The sequence below is a fragment of the Ambystoma mexicanum genome, chromosome 8 (assembly GCF_040938575.1).
Source record: "Ambystoma mexicanum isolate Mex_15411 chromosome 8, UKY_AmexF1_1, whole genome shotgun sequence".
Taxonomy (NCBI): domain Eukaryota; kingdom Metazoa; phylum Chordata; class Amphibia; order Caudata; family Ambystomatidae; genus Ambystoma; species Ambystoma mexicanum.
The window spans coordinates 1,604,763,744-1,604,783,372 of record NC_090929.1 but is presented as its reverse complement, the minus strand read 5'-3'; the positions used below and the strand labels follow the sequence as shown (position 1 = coordinate 1,604,783,372).

At 44.4% G+C, this 19,629-nt stretch overlaps 1 protein-coding gene across 1 annotated transcript in view; it reads right to left on the bottom strand.

The window, feature by feature from the left end:
* HABP2 (hyaluronan binding protein 2) overlaps positions 1–19,629 on the bottom strand; it is a 287,724-nt gene that overhangs the window by 19,467 nt on the left and 248,628 nt on the right. The window contains exons 13-14 of the mRNA XM_069611848.1: positions 17,389–17,531; positions 995–1,129 (exon numbers count right to left, since the gene is read on the bottom strand). Of these exons, the coding sequence (XP_069467949.1) occupies positions 995–1,129; positions 17,389–17,531 (278 nt within the window). The remainder of the gene's footprint in view (positions 1–994; positions 1,130–17,388; positions 17,532–19,629) is intronic.

Genomic DNA, 19,629 nt, shown 5'->3' with positions numbered 1-19,629 from the left:
GGATCAGAGAACTGCTTAGCGGTCATCACATATCCTAGTAATACTGAAGTAACTCACCTAGAGAGGGCTCAAGGTTTTACTGAGAGCAGAGAATAGTTTATGGCTTATTGGGGTTTCTAGTAACAATGATGTTGCACCCCATGGTAGAATTTTAGCTTTTACTAGTGGCAGCACTGGGATCAGAGAACTGTTTAGGGGTAATCAGGTGTCCTGGTAATACTGATATAACTCCCCTGGAGATGCCTGTAGCTTTTGCTGGGAACATGAAGATCAGAGAATCGGTTAGGGCTTATTGAGGTTTCTAGTAACACTGAAGTTACTCCCCAAAAAAGGACCTTAGCTTTCACTGGGGGTGCCGGGATCAGAGAACTGCTTAGCGGTCATCACATATCCTAGTAATACTGAAGTAACTCACCTAGAGAGGGCTCAAGGTTTTACTGAGAGCAGAGAATAGTTTATGGCTTATTGGGGTTTCTAGTAACAATGATGTTGCACCCCATGGTAGGGTTTTAGCTTTTACTAGAGGCACTGGGATCAGAGAACTGTTTAGGGGTAATCAGGTGTCCTAGTAATACTGATATAACTCCCCTGGAGATGCCTGTAGCTTTTACTGGGAACATGAAGGTCAGAGAATAGGTTAGGGTTTATTGAGGGTCTTTTGTTACACTGAAGTTACTCCCCAAAAAAGGACCTTAGCTTTCACTGGGGGTGCCGGGATCAGAGAACTGTTTAGGGGTCATCAGGTGTCCTAGTAACACTGAAATAACTCCCCCAGAGAGGCCTGAGCGCTGATTAGGTGGGGGCACCAGGATCAGAACATTATTCAGTTTTCTCTGGATGCCCAGAACCATGGGTAGAACTGAAAGCAGGAAACAGATGTTCCACTTCTGTGATCCATCTTGCCTATTGCAGTAGGACAGATGTGAGGGCATTGACAATAACACACATATACCAGAGAGTCAATGGTGTTGATTAGATGAAGCTTAACCCTTACCTGTTTCTGTCACACCCCAGCCAGAGATGAAGCAGTTCTTTCCGGGAGGAAATTCTATATCTGGTAAGCAGATGGTCTTCACATATCTGGTCTCCTGTGCACATTTGCCATTTACTTTTTTCAGTTCCAGAAGTGCTATTGAAAGGGAAAAAATATATATTTATGCTTTTCCGTATCGGAAGGCAAGGTGGTGACAGCGAAGCATGTCTCTCAGAGGACATCTGGTGAGGAATGAAAACAAAGTTTGAAAACTCCTCTCTGCTGTGACAGCTAAAATGTTTACTATGTGAGTCCCTGTGACTCAGAACCTGGATCATAGTGTTCCTGCTGTCATCTGTTTGCTCGAATTTAAGAGTAAAGGGGGAGGGATTTCGGTCTTTTTCCCAGCAGGAAAGAGTAAGGATGTCACCCCTTTACACTCTATAGGAAAAAACGGGCGTCATTATTTTCCCAGCAAAAAGACGTTGGTCGTAAAATAAGCACAAGCATATATGCCATACATTGTGATATGGAAGGCTGTTGCATAAATAAGGAAACCCTGCTTCTATGCTGTATTCCAATTCCCAAGGACAATGCACATGTCTGGTTTTGGTGCATTTTGGTGGTACAAAGGGCCACCATATGTATCAAAGCCTTTTGTTAGACTGAAGAGAGAGCACAAGTGAGAGAAAGCAAGAGTGACAGAGAGGGAGAGAGAGAGAGAAAGAGGGAGAGAGAACGAGAACGCTAAGTAACTCTAAGGAAACAAGAGTATCTGGTAGGGATGGCTACTGGCAATGCTGCTGGCATGAAACAGAAAAATCACAATGAGATCTACAAAACCTGAGGTGCCTTTAAATTCTCGTACTTTGATACTATATCGGTGTGCTGCAATCCTTCCTATGTTCCTGCTCAGCACCAATTGGCCGTCCAGATGTTCTAAATACAGCACAACACCGGCTTCCCCTTCCAAGTGAGCTTAGCCTCACTCCCTGCAACTTCATCTCCACAGCCCTCTCCCTGTCTTCAGTTCTATTCTATGACCATAGTCGTAATGCCGACCAATTCACTAGAGTCCCTTCACTATGAGCCCGGCTTGCTCACAATCGCGTTCCCGAACAACAATCTTTTTTTTTCAAAAATGTTAGCTGTTCATGATCTTAACCGTCACACCATGTTTGTTTTCACACATGCTTTTGGTCTCTTTTAAACGGAATGTGTGCTTTATTTAAGCAAGTAAGTCCAAATTCCCTCAGAAAGAGAACCAAAACATGTGTAAAAATAGAAGAGATAGGATCATGGTGTAGACATTTGACTAGGAAAGATGTCTTTTTTTGTTTCACAAATCTCTGCACGACAGGTAGAGATATTATCATTCCAAGTGGGCTAAGTCGACATGTGTGAGAACATTTTTGAAGGATGTGTTTTATAGAGATGGGTTTCCCCAGCACATTGTTATGGAAAATAGCATGCAGTTCTGTTCGGAAGCAAAGAGGACATTTCTGGAAGGATTTTCCATTAAGCATAGCCACACTGCACTTTACCATCCCAGGGCGAATGGATTGGTAGAGTGGATAAATAGGTTAATCAAGTGAGACATTCAGCTGGCTGTCATCTCCGGGTTGCCATGGCAGGAGGTGCTTCAGCACATGACGTGGGAGTACTACACTACTCCTCACTCTGTGACAAACCTATCACCGTTTGTATCGCTTAAGAGGCATGAGCCAGGCATGCAGTTGTGTCCAGGCCGGTTAGGGTTGGCTACTGATGTGCAAGTGCATAGGGAAATCATTTCCACTGTTATCAAGGAGGGGCAGGAGCATTAAAAGCGACATTCTGACTGTGAGAGGAAGGTCAGGAGTATTGATTGGTCTGTGGGGGATTCTGTTTTGATTCTGAACCATGGACTTGGGCACATGTGTCAGGAGAGTACATTTCAGGGGCCCATCAACATTACTGTGGTGAAAGCGGGGGTGGTAATTGTACAAGGTGGTGAGGTGTGCTCAATAGGAAGGTTGTTGCCCAGCAGTGGGGTGCGAAGCGAGGAGGAAGGGGGTGATGAGCAGGAGGGAGGGAATTGTGTGAGGACAAGCAGGAGATTGAAACGCCAGCCATCCTGGCAACAAGACTATGGGCCTCATTACAAGTTTGCCAGACTGGAAACAACAGTGCTTGTAAGCTCACCTGCACCGTTGTTTCCGGACCGGCAAACTACAAGTTTTGCGGGCGGGTCCGTCCTGCCCGCCAGGTCAGACCGTCAGACTTTAATGGAAGCACCGACACTGTTGCGCAGAGTGCCATTGCCAGTGCTTACATCTTCCACAGGAATGGAGATTAACAGAATTGCAGACGCCGGATTTACCGGACCACTGGGGCTGTAATGCCCTGGTTAATCCGGAAAGTCCGGCGCCAGTAAATCACTACGGGTCCGGCGGCAGCCTGCCGGTTTTACCAGCACGGCTACTGCCGGACTCGTAATGAGGCCCTGTGTGTGTTCATGAAGGTATTAAAGGACAATTAGCCTTTGGTGTCTCTGGTGTTCAAGTAACCTCAATAAGCATATGTATTCTTACGTTTTTTGTGTTATGCCTTTTAAAGACTTCTTGCATTTTCTCTTTTTATTGCCTAAAGGAGTTGTGGGTGGGGGTGGTTCTTAGTTGTTTAGGTTGCAATGTTTAAATTGTTTATTATTTTGCACTGGTTTCAATAGGTACATGCTATGTGTCACTTGTGCAGGACCGTCCAACTGGGTTTGGTGTTTCACTGAAGGGAGGGAGATAGGGTGTGACATGTGCTGTCACCAGTTCCAAATGTTCCCACTGCTTGGAACTGGTGGCAGTTAGTGAATGTACAGGGCGAGCGTAAGAGCGACGGTCCGGCAGTCCGTAGGCTGAATAAAGGACTCAGCTATAACTGGATCCAGCAGTCCATTCTATCCTAAGCCATCAGTTATTTTGTGTGATATGTGAGTGGGTAGGCAGGGAGTCAACGGAAGTCTTGTCATTTGCTTACCCTAAAAAAATAAGCACTGAGACGAGGAAAGGTTAAAGGCTGGTAATTCACCAGTACATTGACGGTAACCCGCATTACACTGAGCTACACTGTTCCACCAGCATGGATGGCCTCTTTGTCCACCAGTTGTGTCATGGATGAAGATGGCTGAATGGCTTAACAATTCACCATCATCCATCTGCCATCTACTGTATGGGTTTTTGCAGAGGGCGGCCCCCTTATCTGCTTGGGTGGATTGCAAACAATTAGAGAAGCATAAAACGCGCCCAGGGCACACATATTATTGACCACCACGCCATCTGATGGTCTGTTTTTAACCAATCCGAGGGATCAGTACAGCCCAGCCTTCTTATTGGCTGAAATGTCTGCATGTTGTGCAGTTGGTGGGGGGACAGATGGTCTTTCCATGATGTCCACAGTAGAACTTCTACCCTTGCTTCAGTTTTCTCTTTCCACTCCTACTCACCACGTACTTGATTCCTTTCGTCCCACTCTCTTGTGCGCGGTCTGTCTTCCAACACTGCATATGCTGGGCTATCACACAGGAATGTCCTTGATGAGAGATCAGGTATACATGTGCTCAGGGCCAGAGGAGTGGCTAAGTATTTTGGGGTTCATTTATATTATATATGCTAATTGCATGCAGGGCCCCCAGCCAACAACACGTGCACTTTACGTGTTGTTGGTCCACTGCAGGCAATTTTCAACTTCTGAATGACATAGCGCAAAAGCAAAGAGCAAAACAAGGTGAAATATCCTTTGCTCTTTACGTTTACACTCTGGCAAAACAGTAAATGACACCTACAAATGAAGCTTTGCAGGCAGCGCTTACTTATAGAGTCCTGTGGAACCTGTCTGCTCATTAGCACATTCTAATGCCAGTTGGACTCCACAGGAATCCATTGTTTTTACGTTGCATCCCCCGTCTTGATGCGCTCTTCCAAGATGGCGGAGGAAAGCATGGCAGAGATGCAAACTCTTCTTTGTGCCCCTGTTTTGCATTGGAAAAGGATGAACATCGCTGGAGCGGTAAAGCAAGGCGTAAACGCATTATGCCTTCAACGTATGCCTTGTTATACTGCTCTGCCCTGTGTACAATGATCTCTCTTGTGTTAGATTTAAATGACCAGCGCTGCTGCATTGTTCCTGGATATTGACTCGCTGTCATGAAGTAAAAATAACCGGGAGGAAATGGAATACTCAGTGTTAAGGACAGCAAGTAACAACTTGTGGCCACACTGGCATGATAGGTTACTTGACTAACTCATGTTTTTGTCATCGAGCTTTAAAGACCTCATGTTTTTCTTCATTGGCTGGGCTAAGGCCTTCTGCTGCTTTGAAAGCTAGCAGCAAGAAGCCAAACATAGACTATGTTATGCCAGGGTACACCACACATGCTACGAAGGGAAAATGAGAATGGTCTCCAATTCAGGTATTTTGCCCCCAATCCCCCGGATGCATAGAGACGTTGAGGCAATCCATTCTGTATCTACTGCTTATCTGTGGGTGCGCTCAAAGCAGTAATGATGGCTGTCACTGTAGCTCCTCTGGTAGAATTTAGGAAGGTTCTTCTTTGCCCCAGGATCTCTTGGTAAATACACATTCAGAGAGGTAGTCTAGACAACTCCTCAGTGTGCGGCATGATCAGATCCATAGTGATTGGTTGGAACCGGCACGTCTTTTCACATAGGTGCTGTACTCTAATGCTTTGACTGCTGGGTAGGATAGCTTCATGACCTGTGTTCTTTTTGGTTGCACCGCATCTGTGCCTTACAAGGCATCAGTGACCTTTGTTACCGTCCTCTCGGATCTTGTGTCCAGGCCACATCTGCCTATTGGGGTTGAAGCTCAAAGGAGGCTGTTCTTTCAGTGCACGCTAGTAGGCTTTGGAATTCCCTCCATTCTCACCCTGTGAGCAACAATGGACTAATATCAGAACCGTTTACCTGACATGTCCCAACACAAGGGATAGGCAGGGTCAGGCAATTGCCAACAACTACACACACCTGACTGCCCTACTGGGATAAAAGGCAGAGCACAAGAGCACACTCTGAATGCACGAGGAAAAGAGTATTCCAGGACGGCAGTTCAAATGGAGGAGAAAGGTGGCAAGACCTGAAAGGACATCAAGGAGGGAGTTGTCCTTGCCCTCTTCAACCCAGACCCGTGAAGCCTCCGACAAAGGAAGCATAAGATCGGGACTCGCAACTGGCGAATGGTTTGACGGATGTCAGCGGTACATGGAATAAACCTGCACTGAGAGCCATGGTGGGGAGACGCAGTTGCCATTGTGGTATCATCCTTGACTCCAGTGGCAAAAGAAACGCCAAAGCGTTCAACACAGACGGTGAGTCGGAAGAACCTTATAGTGGGCCAGACTGTGTTAGACTCAAGGTCGCAGTGGCAACATTATAAAGAGACAGAGGTCCTTTGTGTGCGAACTTAGTACCGGAGATAGAGTGGTCCATGCAACGTGGGTGAGTGTCTGAGGTCTCTAACTGGTACCCCTCTCCTGGACAGAGAGACAGTAATTGAACCAAAAAAGGAAGGAAAATACCAGGACCCAGAGGCCATAGGGAAGGCCGACATGAGGTGTCAAGGTGCTCATACACGGGTCACGCAAAACCCTGTGTACAATCGAAAGTCCTTAACACATTGCAAAAGAGTTTTACATTTATGAAATTGTGAACCCTATTGAGGGAAATGCGAGTCAGGCGTTTGCGCCCGGCAGAGGGCAATGCTGTGCAAACTGGTTATTGTAAATAAACACGCCCTTGCCATAGGGTAAAAAGTGACTCAGCGAGACGTGATCTGTCTTCGGAACGCTTTGTTTAAAGTTGGCAAGTTCTGTGTAAGGTCTGAGCCCAGATGAGGAGGACCTAACTAAAAGGTGGTTGTTTAAAAAGATAAGGAAATTGTGATTAGAAGACGATAGTGAACCCGACTGCGTAACCTCCAAGAAAAAAGTTGTGAAGAAGCTAAGCGAGCAACACTGTGATGACAAGTATGAACCCAACTGAGTGATGTCCACAGTGAATGGTTGGTCTGAGTCCCATTGAGGGGGCCTAATCACTGAAAAAAGGATCAGAACCAGGCTGAGAGGATCCAAGGGTGAAGCATAATCCCCCTGGGTGAAGGTTATCAGAAGGAACGTTTGTTTTGTTGTTTTGGCATATCAGTCCTCTGAAACAAGAGACTTTGCATGAGAAGACACTTGGGTACAGAAGGTCCTTATATAGAGAAAAGGAATTGTGAGCTTCTGCAAGAGAAGCCCAGGAGTGTGCTGTGCTCAAGAGTCCCACCTTGTCCCATGCTAAACACATGGAGAAGGAAGACCCCGGCCATATCATCCTGATTTATCATTCTGTGAACACTTCTTTCTTTTCTTGTGAACTTTATTCCACACCATTTTATAGCATAGCGTTAACGATTGGCAATAGGTTTTCTCACTATAGGGCCTTTTTATTTGACTTGACTCCACTAGGACTGTATTCTTATTATTTGATGGCCGTAGCACGGTTCCATCTTAGATTTATGATTAGATTAGGTGTTTATCTCACCCACTTTACATTTTAATAAACAGCCTTCAACTGTGATCACTTGTGTCTGTCTTGCTTTGATACCATGCCTTTCTTACAGTTCCAACCCTCGAGGAAGTCTATTCCACACTAAGAGTCTTCCCTCAGGAGGAACAAGAGGCTGCCTGTCTGATCAATGGTTTGTTTCACTTGTCTATGCCCCTGCCAAGTTTTCAGATAGTGGTTGGAGCATGGCCTACAGGTTGGCTCTTCAGTAGTTTTGCACCACAATTCCGATCACCCATTTCAAGAATAGTCAATTTTGAGAAATCCCAGTCCCAGTCTAAAACATCAAGAGAGCTTCAGGTTGAAGATCCCTGGCCTAGAGGAAGGGGGAGCACCTCAAAAGGAAATAACTTTAAGAGAAGCAGCAGAGGGAAAGGAGGCTAGCGTAAAGTTTGAGAAGTTGCATAGAATAAAGGACAAGCAATCTAGAGTCCAATCCCTTGCCAAGTTTCAACATAACTCCTGGGTCTCTGCCGTGGACAGTGCCCTGGAAGTTACACTGAATCACAGAGTTTTTTTAGTGTTCCAGCAACCTTCTTTCACAGTGATGTTGTCCTAAATGTGGGTTTGCTTCTTTGTCCTGGCAGTGGTCTTTTTAATCTGTCTTGTCTTGCTTTGTCTCTTGGTCATGGATTGAAGTAGAGGCAATGGTCTCACAAAGCTTCTTTTAACATTTTCCTTGTCTTTCGGAGGTGGGGACAGCCTAACAACAGCTACATTGGGAAAGAAAGACATGAAACGTATCTTGCCCTACAAGTTTCTCTCCGAATAATGATGATAGGCAGTCCATCCCCAAAATCTTCAAGTTCTTTTGGGTAGGATCTACGAACCCTGCCCCATCTGTCACCCACTTGGGTTTGAAAGCATTTGTAATACTTTTTTATTTGAGCTACCTGCCCTGTTGCTCCTAGCAGAGTATCAAGGCTAACAAGGCTTATTTACTTGAGCTGGTGTCCTTGGAACTCCCATCCGGATCTCCACCTTAACAGGGCTCCTTTTCTTGTGCTGGTGACTTTGCAACTCCCACCACGTTATGGACGACAGACCCCATCCGGCTTCACTCTCACTGCTCCAAGGCTCTATGGTGTGTCTCCCGCCAGGCTCTGGGCCCAGGTTCTCAACAGGCCTCTCCAGCTAGCCTGTCCTCTCAATTTGGCTTCTCCTAAGCTGTGGCTCTTCTGATTTAGCCAACTCCGTGCCTCTGGTTTGCCCTTTTGGCATAGCCAACACAAGTTATGCTCTCCTGCTTCAGTCTCTCGCTCTCCTCACTATGGAACCTCTCTCGCTCGGAATGCTGTCCTATCAGCCACAATGTGAGGAGGTTTGTGCCTCTCTTTTTACAGGTGGCGATAGAAAGAGTGAAATAATTACAGATGTGATTCACGGGTGTGTTACCCTATTAGAGAGCTGAGTGGAACAATAATGATACTTGAACAGAAGTCTACGATTAGGCAACTTAACACCTGAGGAACTGAAAAATGAAAAAGCATCATTGCATTTGGAATGCTGCAAGCAAAGTACTCATAAGGCAAACATGGATTGAAGCAAAAGGTTGTATGGAGTGCAATTATGTGAGCCAAAGCCGTCTATCACCAGCCATGAAGAAGAGGACGAAGAAGAACCAAGCTACACTACAAGATAAAATATACCTATGTATGACAGAAATAAATGCTTCTTCTGCAATAAAAAAGGAAAAAGAGGAAAAAGAGGAAATCAATTGCATTTGATAGCAACTTATTCAGCAGGCAACTGTTTGAAGAGAGCAGTAGAACTGTTTAACAATGGCACATTGAAGATTCATCTTAGCGATTGTACAGATCCTAGAGACCCTCACGCAAGTGAAATTGCCTCCCTGAAACTTAAGGAGAACCATCTCCGGTTCTGAAATCACCTCAAACCCTTCCTCTTTGCTTCTGCTTTCTCTCCTCCTTTCCCCTGCTGAACTCCTGGCTGAAATTGTCACTGGTCACCTGGCCACCTCCTGATCTCGGGCCCAGGTTCCTACCCCACCAGTTGCATACTTGCACTGCCCCCCTGCCAACCCCTGCACTCTGGGACTGTATTATGTATCCCTACAGTCCCCTACCATCATTTAACACCTGATGTCTGAATTTACCCTTGCACAAGCCACCAGCTGTCCGCACTTTTTATTTATTACTTTTATTTATTCTATTTATTTTCCTACTGTCAATCCCATGTACTGAACTGCCCCCTCCTGAACCCCCCCACACTTTTTCCCCTTCTCCTGCACTTGACTCAATGTCACCGGGCCTAGTAAGATCGCTGTCTCTGTCTTTCCCCTGTCCCCCCTCCCATGCCTCTTCAAGCCTTGAAACACTTGTGTATAGGCGCATTATAAATGCCATGTCATTTCATACCACAAGTTGTGTTGGACCACACATGTAGTGAATATCTTACGACGCAAACCTACACTAAGCAGAAAGATGCAGCTAAATTCACTGGCTTACGAAGCAACAAATGTTGAATTTGTGTCTGAAATCAGTGATTTTCTGCTTGAAGGCAACGTAACAACAATGGGGGAAACTGAAAAGCTTTACAGGAAAATTGCAGCTAACAATGGTTAAGAAGAAGGACAGATGAAAACAAGAAAACAAATCAAACGTTTCAAAGAAGAAGAGCTTGAATGTATTGGCATTATTTTTAGTAATCCGAAAAGGGTAAATGAACCACTTCAAGTGTCACTGAAAGTAACAGCAGACGTTGCAGTATCTCTTGCAGAAGAAGAATTTAAGTTTATTAAGAACAATAGGAGAACCCTTCTCGAAGCAGTTTTATAGAGAGCAGTTATGTCTTGGGAAAAATGACTTGGGAAAAATGAAAATTCACTGGAGGATTTGAAGAAGTGAATTTGGCAGATGTTATTCCAAAGAAGTTGCTCTTTTGTACAAGTGGTGCTGTCACGGACAGATGGGTATGAAAAGTAATTCAGAAAAGCGGGATACCACTGTAATGAACAGGGCTCATAAATTGTCACAGATGTTTTTTTATGAAACAGAGAATACTCACAAAATGCCCTTGAAAGTGGTAGTTGGGCTCACAATGCACACATCTACCCGCAGCAAATTCATCATTCAATTTCTGCATAGCATGGGATCTTCTATAGGTTACGCCAGAGTCCTTCAGTTTGAGACACAGATAGCCACAGCGGTAATAAAACACATGGATGAGTTTGGAGGATATTACGTTCCCTCTGAGTTGATCAGAGGCAGATTTGTCTATTGTGTTGTTGACACATTGACTTCCTTGAGGATACTCTGTATGGTAAAGGAACTTTGCACGGTACCGTTATTGTGGTCTATCAGGAGAAGGAGGATTCAGATGTCCTAAGCCTAATTGAAATATGAGGACCATCACCACTTTGATCACTGCAGAAGATTCCTCAGTTCCTGTCTGAAGTCATGTTTTACAACATTCTCAAAGGGTGTAGACCACAGAATCCTGTAAGCAGTCAAATCACTGATCATAAAGGGAGGAATTAGGTTATTTTAGATTCCAACATGCTTGAGGACCTACTTTGGATTATGGCGGAAGTCTTTCCATTGAGTGATTTGCAAGAATTCTTCAATCAAGCGTTGCTGGATACAGATAGTAATCTCACTGAAGAAACCGAGATTGATGAATGTGAGACAGAGTCGGACACACTCACTACAGTTCCTACTTGGTTAGATTACAATTCTATTATAAGTGATCCTCCAACTAAATAAACTAGAGTTTGTGTACTCCCACTAATAGATGCCAGCACAACAAACACACCAACACGGCTGACATTCATGAAGAGGTTGGAGAAAATAACATCTGTTGTCGTCCCAGAATCAAAAACAGTTGTAAAAGTGGATTAGGCCGTTACAAGCCTGTTTCAAAACTAGTTATGGCTAAAAATGACTTGTCAAATGACTGGGTGCTTAGAACAGATGAGCTACATATAATAATGGTGATGCTTTGAGCTGTTGGTTCTTTCTTGGATGGTACAGGCATTGAGGCCACCTTAACTGCACTTTATTATGCAAATGTTGTGTCGAAGATTCTATCAGGGAAGTGCAGTTGAAGCACACATGTCACTTAGGGTTGCACATTTAAATGCATCATTGATGAATTCTTCAAAGAGCATGTTGAAATCAAGGAGAGGATGGAACCTGTGCTTAAGAAGTATCTTAAAGGTTTACAAGTGGATGAGGTTCCATGTGTTAAAATCGCAGCAAAAATGGCTGTGAACACAAAATATTACAGCAAAAAGGCTGTGGTTTTGTCGCCCCAATCCCTGTAAAGTATGCGGGGGACTCCCCCACAACCCCCGGACACATTATACCATTTAAGGTGAGTGGGGGACACCCCCGCAACTCCCGCTCCCCTTAAATGGTGTAATGGGGTACATGTTTAACGGGTCACACACTTTTTTTTTCAGGTGACATTTTTGCCGCGATTTTATCACTGCATACCGTGGATGATTCCCAAGAAACAAAATCAGTCCATAATTACGTTCTGACAGTTCTGACAATTTTGAATGTGATAATCAAAATGGAATCCTTTCAGGCTAAAGAATCTGAAGAAAAACCAACACAAAGAGTTGCTCTTGAGAAAATTCATATGGTGGATACAATGCTTTTATTAATCACATTGGTCCGAACTGCAAACTGGGATTTACACCTTGCATCACTTGGAAGAGTTTGCTAAGTGCTTTTTCACCCTCAATTTGATCAACTCAAGTATGATAGAATGGTACTTAGCAGAGATGAAACAGCTTGAAAGCAAACACTTAAGACTTGTGGAATGAGTTTCGGAAAGACAATTGGGTAGTAAGCAAGACAAAAGTGGCCTTTTGTGCTTTAGGTTCAGATGAAGCTCTGGAGCATCAAAACAGGGCCATGAAAGTACTGATGGCGTGGTTAATAGTACTCAAAAGAAACAGGTTGCAACACAATTCTTTTTAGCCTCTCTTGAGCTGTCAAGGCTGTCTACAGAAGCAAACAAAACTGTAGTAATCACAGATTACGAATGGTCAAAACATCAACACCTAACAGCATCCAAAGCAACACGCCAAAAGGAAGATGTTCAACAGATCTACAACACAGTCATGCCATTGACTAATCCTGTGAACTATGATGGAATAGAAGAACTCATCAACATCTTTTCAAAGGCAGATAGTGATGAAAAAATTCAGAAGGTCACATCAAGAATGAGAACAAGGTTGCCAGATGTACATCAGCTTTAAAGAAGACCGGATTGAATCAGACAGTTGTAGCCTGTGGGCACCAATGAAGACAGAGAACCTTTAGCTGTATAAAAGTGCACACAAAGTTGTTAAGACAAAAGTATCAGGCACCATAGTGCAGTGAAGGCAGATTGTTCTTTGTTCACACGTTTGCTGATTGCTTCACAAAGTCGAACTGACATTGATCTACAGGAACGCTTAAGTAATTACGAATTCTCTGCCGTACCTCTTTCAATAGTCAACTTAGATGGTACAATGATTTTAGCTGGAAACAAAAGCAAGCTGATGAAGATACTGGAAGAGGAACAACACACAGAGGTCTCTAAGAGCACAAGAGGTCTCTTCATTTGTTACCAAGGACAGATTTCTGTACCAGAGCAACCATATTCAGCAGCTCTCTTTGACGGAATGGCAGAATTAAACTTTCTAATTTAGTGAGCATCCAGTCGAAGTTTTGCGATGAAGTAGCAATAATTTATGAGACTATGGGCCTCATCACGAGTTGGGCGGTAACGCTGGTGCTATTAGCGCCGGCGCTAATAGCCCTATCGCCATACCCGCCGGCGCTATTAGCGCCGGGTAATGGGTTTGGCGGAACGGTTAGTGCCCATTCCCCATTGGGCCCATTCGGGAATTCCTCATTCCCCATTGGGCCCAATGGGGAAAATTCACGCTATTACCGCCAGCGTATTTCCTGCTGGCGGTAATCGCGCCGTAAATCAGCAAATTTGCTGCGGATTTCCCCCCAGCTCACAGCTGGAGGGAAATCCGCCAAAGCCAAGATCTGGCGGACCCTTAAATGTGGCGGTAATAGCGCTACTGCTGCATTTAAGGGTTACCACCAAACTCGTGATGAGGCCCTATATGTCAGAAAAGGTCAAAGATATAAAACTATTCCTTATATGAACTTTTCTATTCCTTTGATCATGCTTAACAACATATCTACCACTAGAAGCACCCTAAAAGTAGCTAAACTCAAAATCGAAATTAGTATCCGTAATGGTGGCCATCTTGGATTAATGACATTACACACGCACACTGCCACAAATTCATACAAAACCCCTGGTAGTACATGATCGTGTGCTTCATTATCAATGCATCCCCAGTAGGCAAACCTTCCCTTCATTCAAAATCCCACGACTACGTTATTGTAACAGATGCCCCTCAACTAGGTGGCCAGTGTTTGAGATTGCCTGCAGGTGCAGTGCCTCTTTTATTAATGAGGATTGACATGTACTCTAGTCTCCATGGCCCAAAGTGACCAATACCCTGTCTGCTATGTTGGAATCTGGTAGTTTTGACCTGGCAGGCCTGGGACCCGGAGCTCTAGCTTCTAAACCAACTTGTGAGTAATTTATCCTCTCTGTTGGCATCTGTGCATGACCTGCAAGTATTTGCTGTGCATACCTTTTGTGTCTGCCACATGGTTTTCTCTCATTCCTGCTTCATGCCCAGACCGGTTACCAAGTGCTGAGCAATATGAAATCTCACTCATAAATGTGAGGTATGTAAAGCACTTATTATGGGGTTCATTTTTGCTGGGTTTTCCCATCAGTGCCAAATGGCTGGACTCTAAGACAAAAGAAGCAACCCTGTTACCTCCAGCCTTGAGGCACATCCCCCCCAGACTGACCTGAAATTCCTGTTCGCGGCCTGTAGGTCGCACCCCTTAGAGGTCAGCATACACAAGGCAAGTAAAGAAGGCTGTGTCCCATATGCAGGCCTGTAGGGGAATGGTCTACACGGAAGCCAGAAGACTTTGGGGCCTGTTGAGTTAAGTTGGTAGTGTGATGGCAGGGCCGTGCAGCCGGAAATGATAGGAGGGGTGATGCAAAAGACTGGGCTGAAGGGGGGTGGTCTTCTAGGTTTCCGTCCACAAAGTTGGTTTTTAGTATGCAGGGTTTAGACCCCAAACCGAAATTCTTTCACTTTTCTGGGGCTCTAGTTTTGGCCACTCACATGCAGAAGCCTGAAGTGCTGCACCAGGACCTCAAAGTCCCCTCATTTTCCATTCCAGCAAGCTATTTTCTATTCAGGGATCAACAGCAATGCACCCTGTAGGTGCAAAAAGGGTTCTGCCCTACTTAGCCAGATATGTAATGTGGGGAAAGATGCAGGGTCTGTGGGTGTTCTTTGGCTTTTCACCACCCATGGACGTTCCTACCCATTCTGTGCCCATCCCCACCCAAAACAAACACCGCCAGGATCACTTTGAACTATCACTGATGTTAAGTGGATGAATTAGAGCTTCTCAGAAGTCATGTGAAAGGTAATGGCTTAATTGCAGCTGTAAATCAACTCTTGGTGTAATAGAAATGTCTAAAGCAGGTGTTCATTCGGCCACTGGATTAATAAACAGTAGCAACAGTAAGTGTGTCCTCACATATGTTTCTTGCACAGAATCTCTGTTAAAAACCGGCATTGGCAAAACCAACAGTTTGACACTTAGACAGGCATTAGATAAGCAGGTAGCAACCATATTTGTTTCTATCTTACAGGCAGGTTCCTGGAATGTGCCTATAGAATGCCTATACACATGGAAATACTTCAAGCCAAACATAACACGTTCTATTACCCAATGGCAGAAGATATGAACAAATGAGATAGGTGACCGGTATCAACAGTGGGCAGAAGAGAGTTAGTAACAGCAATAGTCTCACTTCAATTTCTTTCACTATTTGAAGGACCTGCTTGGCCTCCTCTGCGATTCCCAGTCCAGATTCTGCCCCAAATGAAGCAGTGAGACGGCAGCCATCAGAGTGGTGGACGGTGTGCTGCGAATCACCACCAGAAAGGGCTCATGCCTGCAAGTCCTCTTAGATCTCCCGGCTGCATTCGACACAGTCAATGACCTAAAACTACTCATCCTCTGCACCGACAAATTGGGATTCTCTGGAACCATCCTAAAATGGTTCACACCCTAGCTATGCGGCAGACGCTAGGCCCTGCATGTGGGCTCTTTCAGGTCCAACTGACTCCCGGTGATGTGGGGGATTCACCAAGGTTTAATCCTCTCCCCAATCATCTTCAATCTTTACATGGAACCCTTGGGAACTCTCCTAAAAGACCCCATGTAGCCATCCATCAGCATACTGACGACACTCGAATGTACCTTAAGGTCAGTGGCCCCTAGGACACTGTTTGCCTCTGAGAATGTCTGGCTACTATCCAAACATGGATGTCAGGTGCCTACCTTAAATTAAACTCCACCTAGACCAAATACGTCCTCTTTCCTCCCCCATCAAATAACTCATGCAACACTGGCAGGACGACATGTGCCTAAAGGATTCACCCCTCAGCTGTCAAACCCAGCCAAATCCCTGTGCGTCCTTGATGACTGTAGCCTTTCCTTTGAAAAGCACATTGCCCAAAAGTTGCAAACTGCTTGGCTACAAATCTCCACAATCCACAAAATCAAACTCTTCATCCTTCCCCATGACATCTGCACGGTGTTCCACACCCTTATGATTTTAAAGATCGATGGGGGAAACACCCTCCTTGCTGGACTTCCAGCCACACACCTAGCTTGCCTCAAGTCAGCCCACCATTCTGCAGCTGGCCTCTATACAGGCACCTGTAAAGTTGACTGTGTCTCTCCTACACTGCGCAAAGTTCACTGGCTCGGACTCCCCAACAGAATCATATTCAAAACTGCGTGCATAACCATGAAAGCAATCTCAGCGGCTAAACTCTGCACATCTGGAGGCTCTCACGCCTCACATAGCACATTTATCTAAGGGTTGAGGTCTATGCTAGCCCATGAAGAGAAGACTTGAAAGCGCTCTTTTCCTGCCACGCTCCGACAATCTGCAACTGAAATCTGGCAGAGCATAGGGTCACAATGCCCCCCCCCCATTCCCTAATTGGCTCTTTCAACAATACCTGTCAGATAAATCGCACCCTCCCTCGACCAATAGTACTGCACTACTGTATAAAATGCCAAGCACAATGCTGGCACCCTACTGTTGTAAAACGCTCTGCTGCTCCCTGGCTAGGTTCACACTATAAGCAATAAAATAAATAAATAAACATTTCCCATAGAAATCTCCAACTCTTCTCATTCACGGGTGCCATCACCTGTTAATTCTGCTCTATGGTCAAATAAATCCCCTACAACTTTATTTGGCTGGATCTAAATCCTCCACCTTAATACCACTATTTGGAAGAATTACATCATGTCTGGCATCCAAACTTGCAATGAGGCCGCTTTCGTGGTCTTAATGTTTACAGCGAGGAAATATTCATTCACCATTTTAAATGAATACTGCTATTATTTTGATATCAGGGAGTGCTCCAAATTACATGATCTCATCTGTGGTCTGGCATTATTCAGTGAGTTACCGGAAGGTCTCCTTGATTGCTCATTAATAGCCTTCCATTTCCTGTAAACTCATACCCCCAGATAAAGAGCATTGTACTATTTGTATTTCTGTTTCTATTTGGGTTTATAGAGAGTATGTCCAGATTTGGAGGTCTCTTAGCGCTGTGTCAATCAATCAATCAAACAATCAATTAATGCAGTTATAGAGCAAACTTTCACCGAAGATGTTTTGAGTCTACAACTTGTGCATGGAAAGTGTGTCACCTACCAATGTCATTGTGATAACTTTCCTTTCGGTCTTCATACTGCTCATGGACAATAATCGACTTCACATCAAAGATTTGCTCACTCGTCTCATTTTTCAGAAGGTCCTGTTTTCCGAGCGCAATTGTGAAGTTTTCTGGCCGCACCCTAAATGTCAAGAAATTGAAGAAAAATGAGAAAATATGCTCTGGCACTAATACAATGACACCTCTTGCATTTAGGGGTATTGCACCTATTCAGATTGGGTCTAACACACTTGATTAGTACCTAAACCAGAGCTAGCCCCCGTCGTGTGCCCCAAATCCTGCAACATTGGATCATCTCCAAATCATCCTCTTACGTTCAAGCCTGTCAAGATCGGGTCATACCTTTAGAGTCTGAGTCTTCCCACTGAGCCAACATTCCCAAAGCCTAGCTGTATTTGGAGTAATCCATTTTGTTGTGATCTAATCTGCATTTTGGAGTCTAGATCTGTCAATATCCATTTGAATAGGGTGAAACTTGGATATGACATAATATAATTTGAAAATAATTATTGTGCAAATATTGCTATGGAATTGAATGGAAGAAGTTACTGTCTTCCGTAAATCCTCTTTGAGCAAAAGCAAAACATTCATATGCCTGGATAACCTAAAGGGCCAGCTCATTTCAAAACTTTCAGTATGTAAAATTGACCCACGAGTGGCAATGAAAGTCTCAAAACATATTCAGTCCAGTATCCATCAAACAGGGCACTACAAAGACTTTATTTTAACAATTCCTGTTAGAGAGGGAACAAAAAGATTATGAACAAGTTAGAGTTAATATTCAAGACCAAAAATGGTTTAGGAAATGGGGGCTCAGACTAGACCTCATTGGAATTCCTTTGATTAGTATATGCTGCATGAACTGACTGCCCCCCTACAGTAGGTCGTCCCCGCCTCACCTCAGTGGTTGATTCCGTACAATGAAATATTTCTCCATCTCACCCTTGTCTGTCAGACTCTCTTCCAACTAATTTTCCCATTTGTGCCAGAGGACATCTTGTTGAAGACAATAATGCAATTCCGAGCCAGAATAGCTTTGGTGAACCACAACACCACACAACGATTTGGTGATCACTCCCCCATTTAGGTCCAATCTTTGGAGCGTCTAGCAACCTCTTGCACTGTTGCCCTTTGATGTTTATTTTAGAGAATTTGGCAAGAACGTGAATATCTCCAGGAGCGACCAGACTACTGAGGAGAAGGTCAATCTCTCAAAAAGGTTTTTTTTAACGAAAGCTTGAGGGTAGAGCTTTAGATGCCACCATACATTTGTTGAGGTAAAGTAAGGTAAGTGGTTTTATTTAGCGTACCTCTGCAGTAATGTTGGCCTCACTGTACGTAGCACTGTAGAAAAGGGGGTGGGAGTTTTAGTGGGATAAACGGAAAGGCACATGAAGAAGTATGTTATGTTAACGCAGATCAGAAGTACCTGTTACCTGTGTGATGGTATGTAAACTCTGTGTTTTGGGGCTAGGGGTATACACTGGTTCAGATTTACCCATAACGCCAGACCCTGGCTACGGAAGCAAAGATGGTTGTGGTGAGGTGTTTGACAGAAGGTGGACAGTGAAGGAGTCTGTTTAGTACACTGGACCTTGTGGTTGTCTGATGGGGAGTGAATGAGGTGTAAGGTTCCAAGATTCTAATAGTAAGGAGTTAGCAAGGAGTGATGGAGGTGGAAGCAGTGTGTTGGGTAACCTCCTGGGCCTTGGTTGTACAATCTTTCTTTGGTTTGAGAGATTGAGGTATGGTCTAGTGTCACATGGCAATAGAGATTGGCATCCGGATGGGTATCGGATAAATGGTTATCTGCAGTGGATCGTACAACAGGATGTATTGGTAACATGTTCTTTGTGGGATTGTTATTTGTGGATTTGTGGATTAAAGCGCATATTTTATTATGTTCTTTTTCCTGTTGTGGCACCTATTCGTATTTGGGTGTGACAATATCCCTTGGGAAAAAGTTGTCAAGTAGGTGATATTTTTCCCTGCGCCCCTAAAAGCCTTCCACCCGCATATTCTAAAATGGGTATGGGTTACTAACTCCAGTCCTAGAATATTTGGGGAAAGTGCTTGATTTTCTTGGCAGTGCAAATTTGGGGAAATGTCGCCCCCCTGTTCATCTTTTCCCAGGTGACTTTATCACTGGATATTGAGGCAATTAGTCTCTCTAAACATAAGCTATAGCAGGTTGGTCTCCAATGTAACATGTTTTGTGA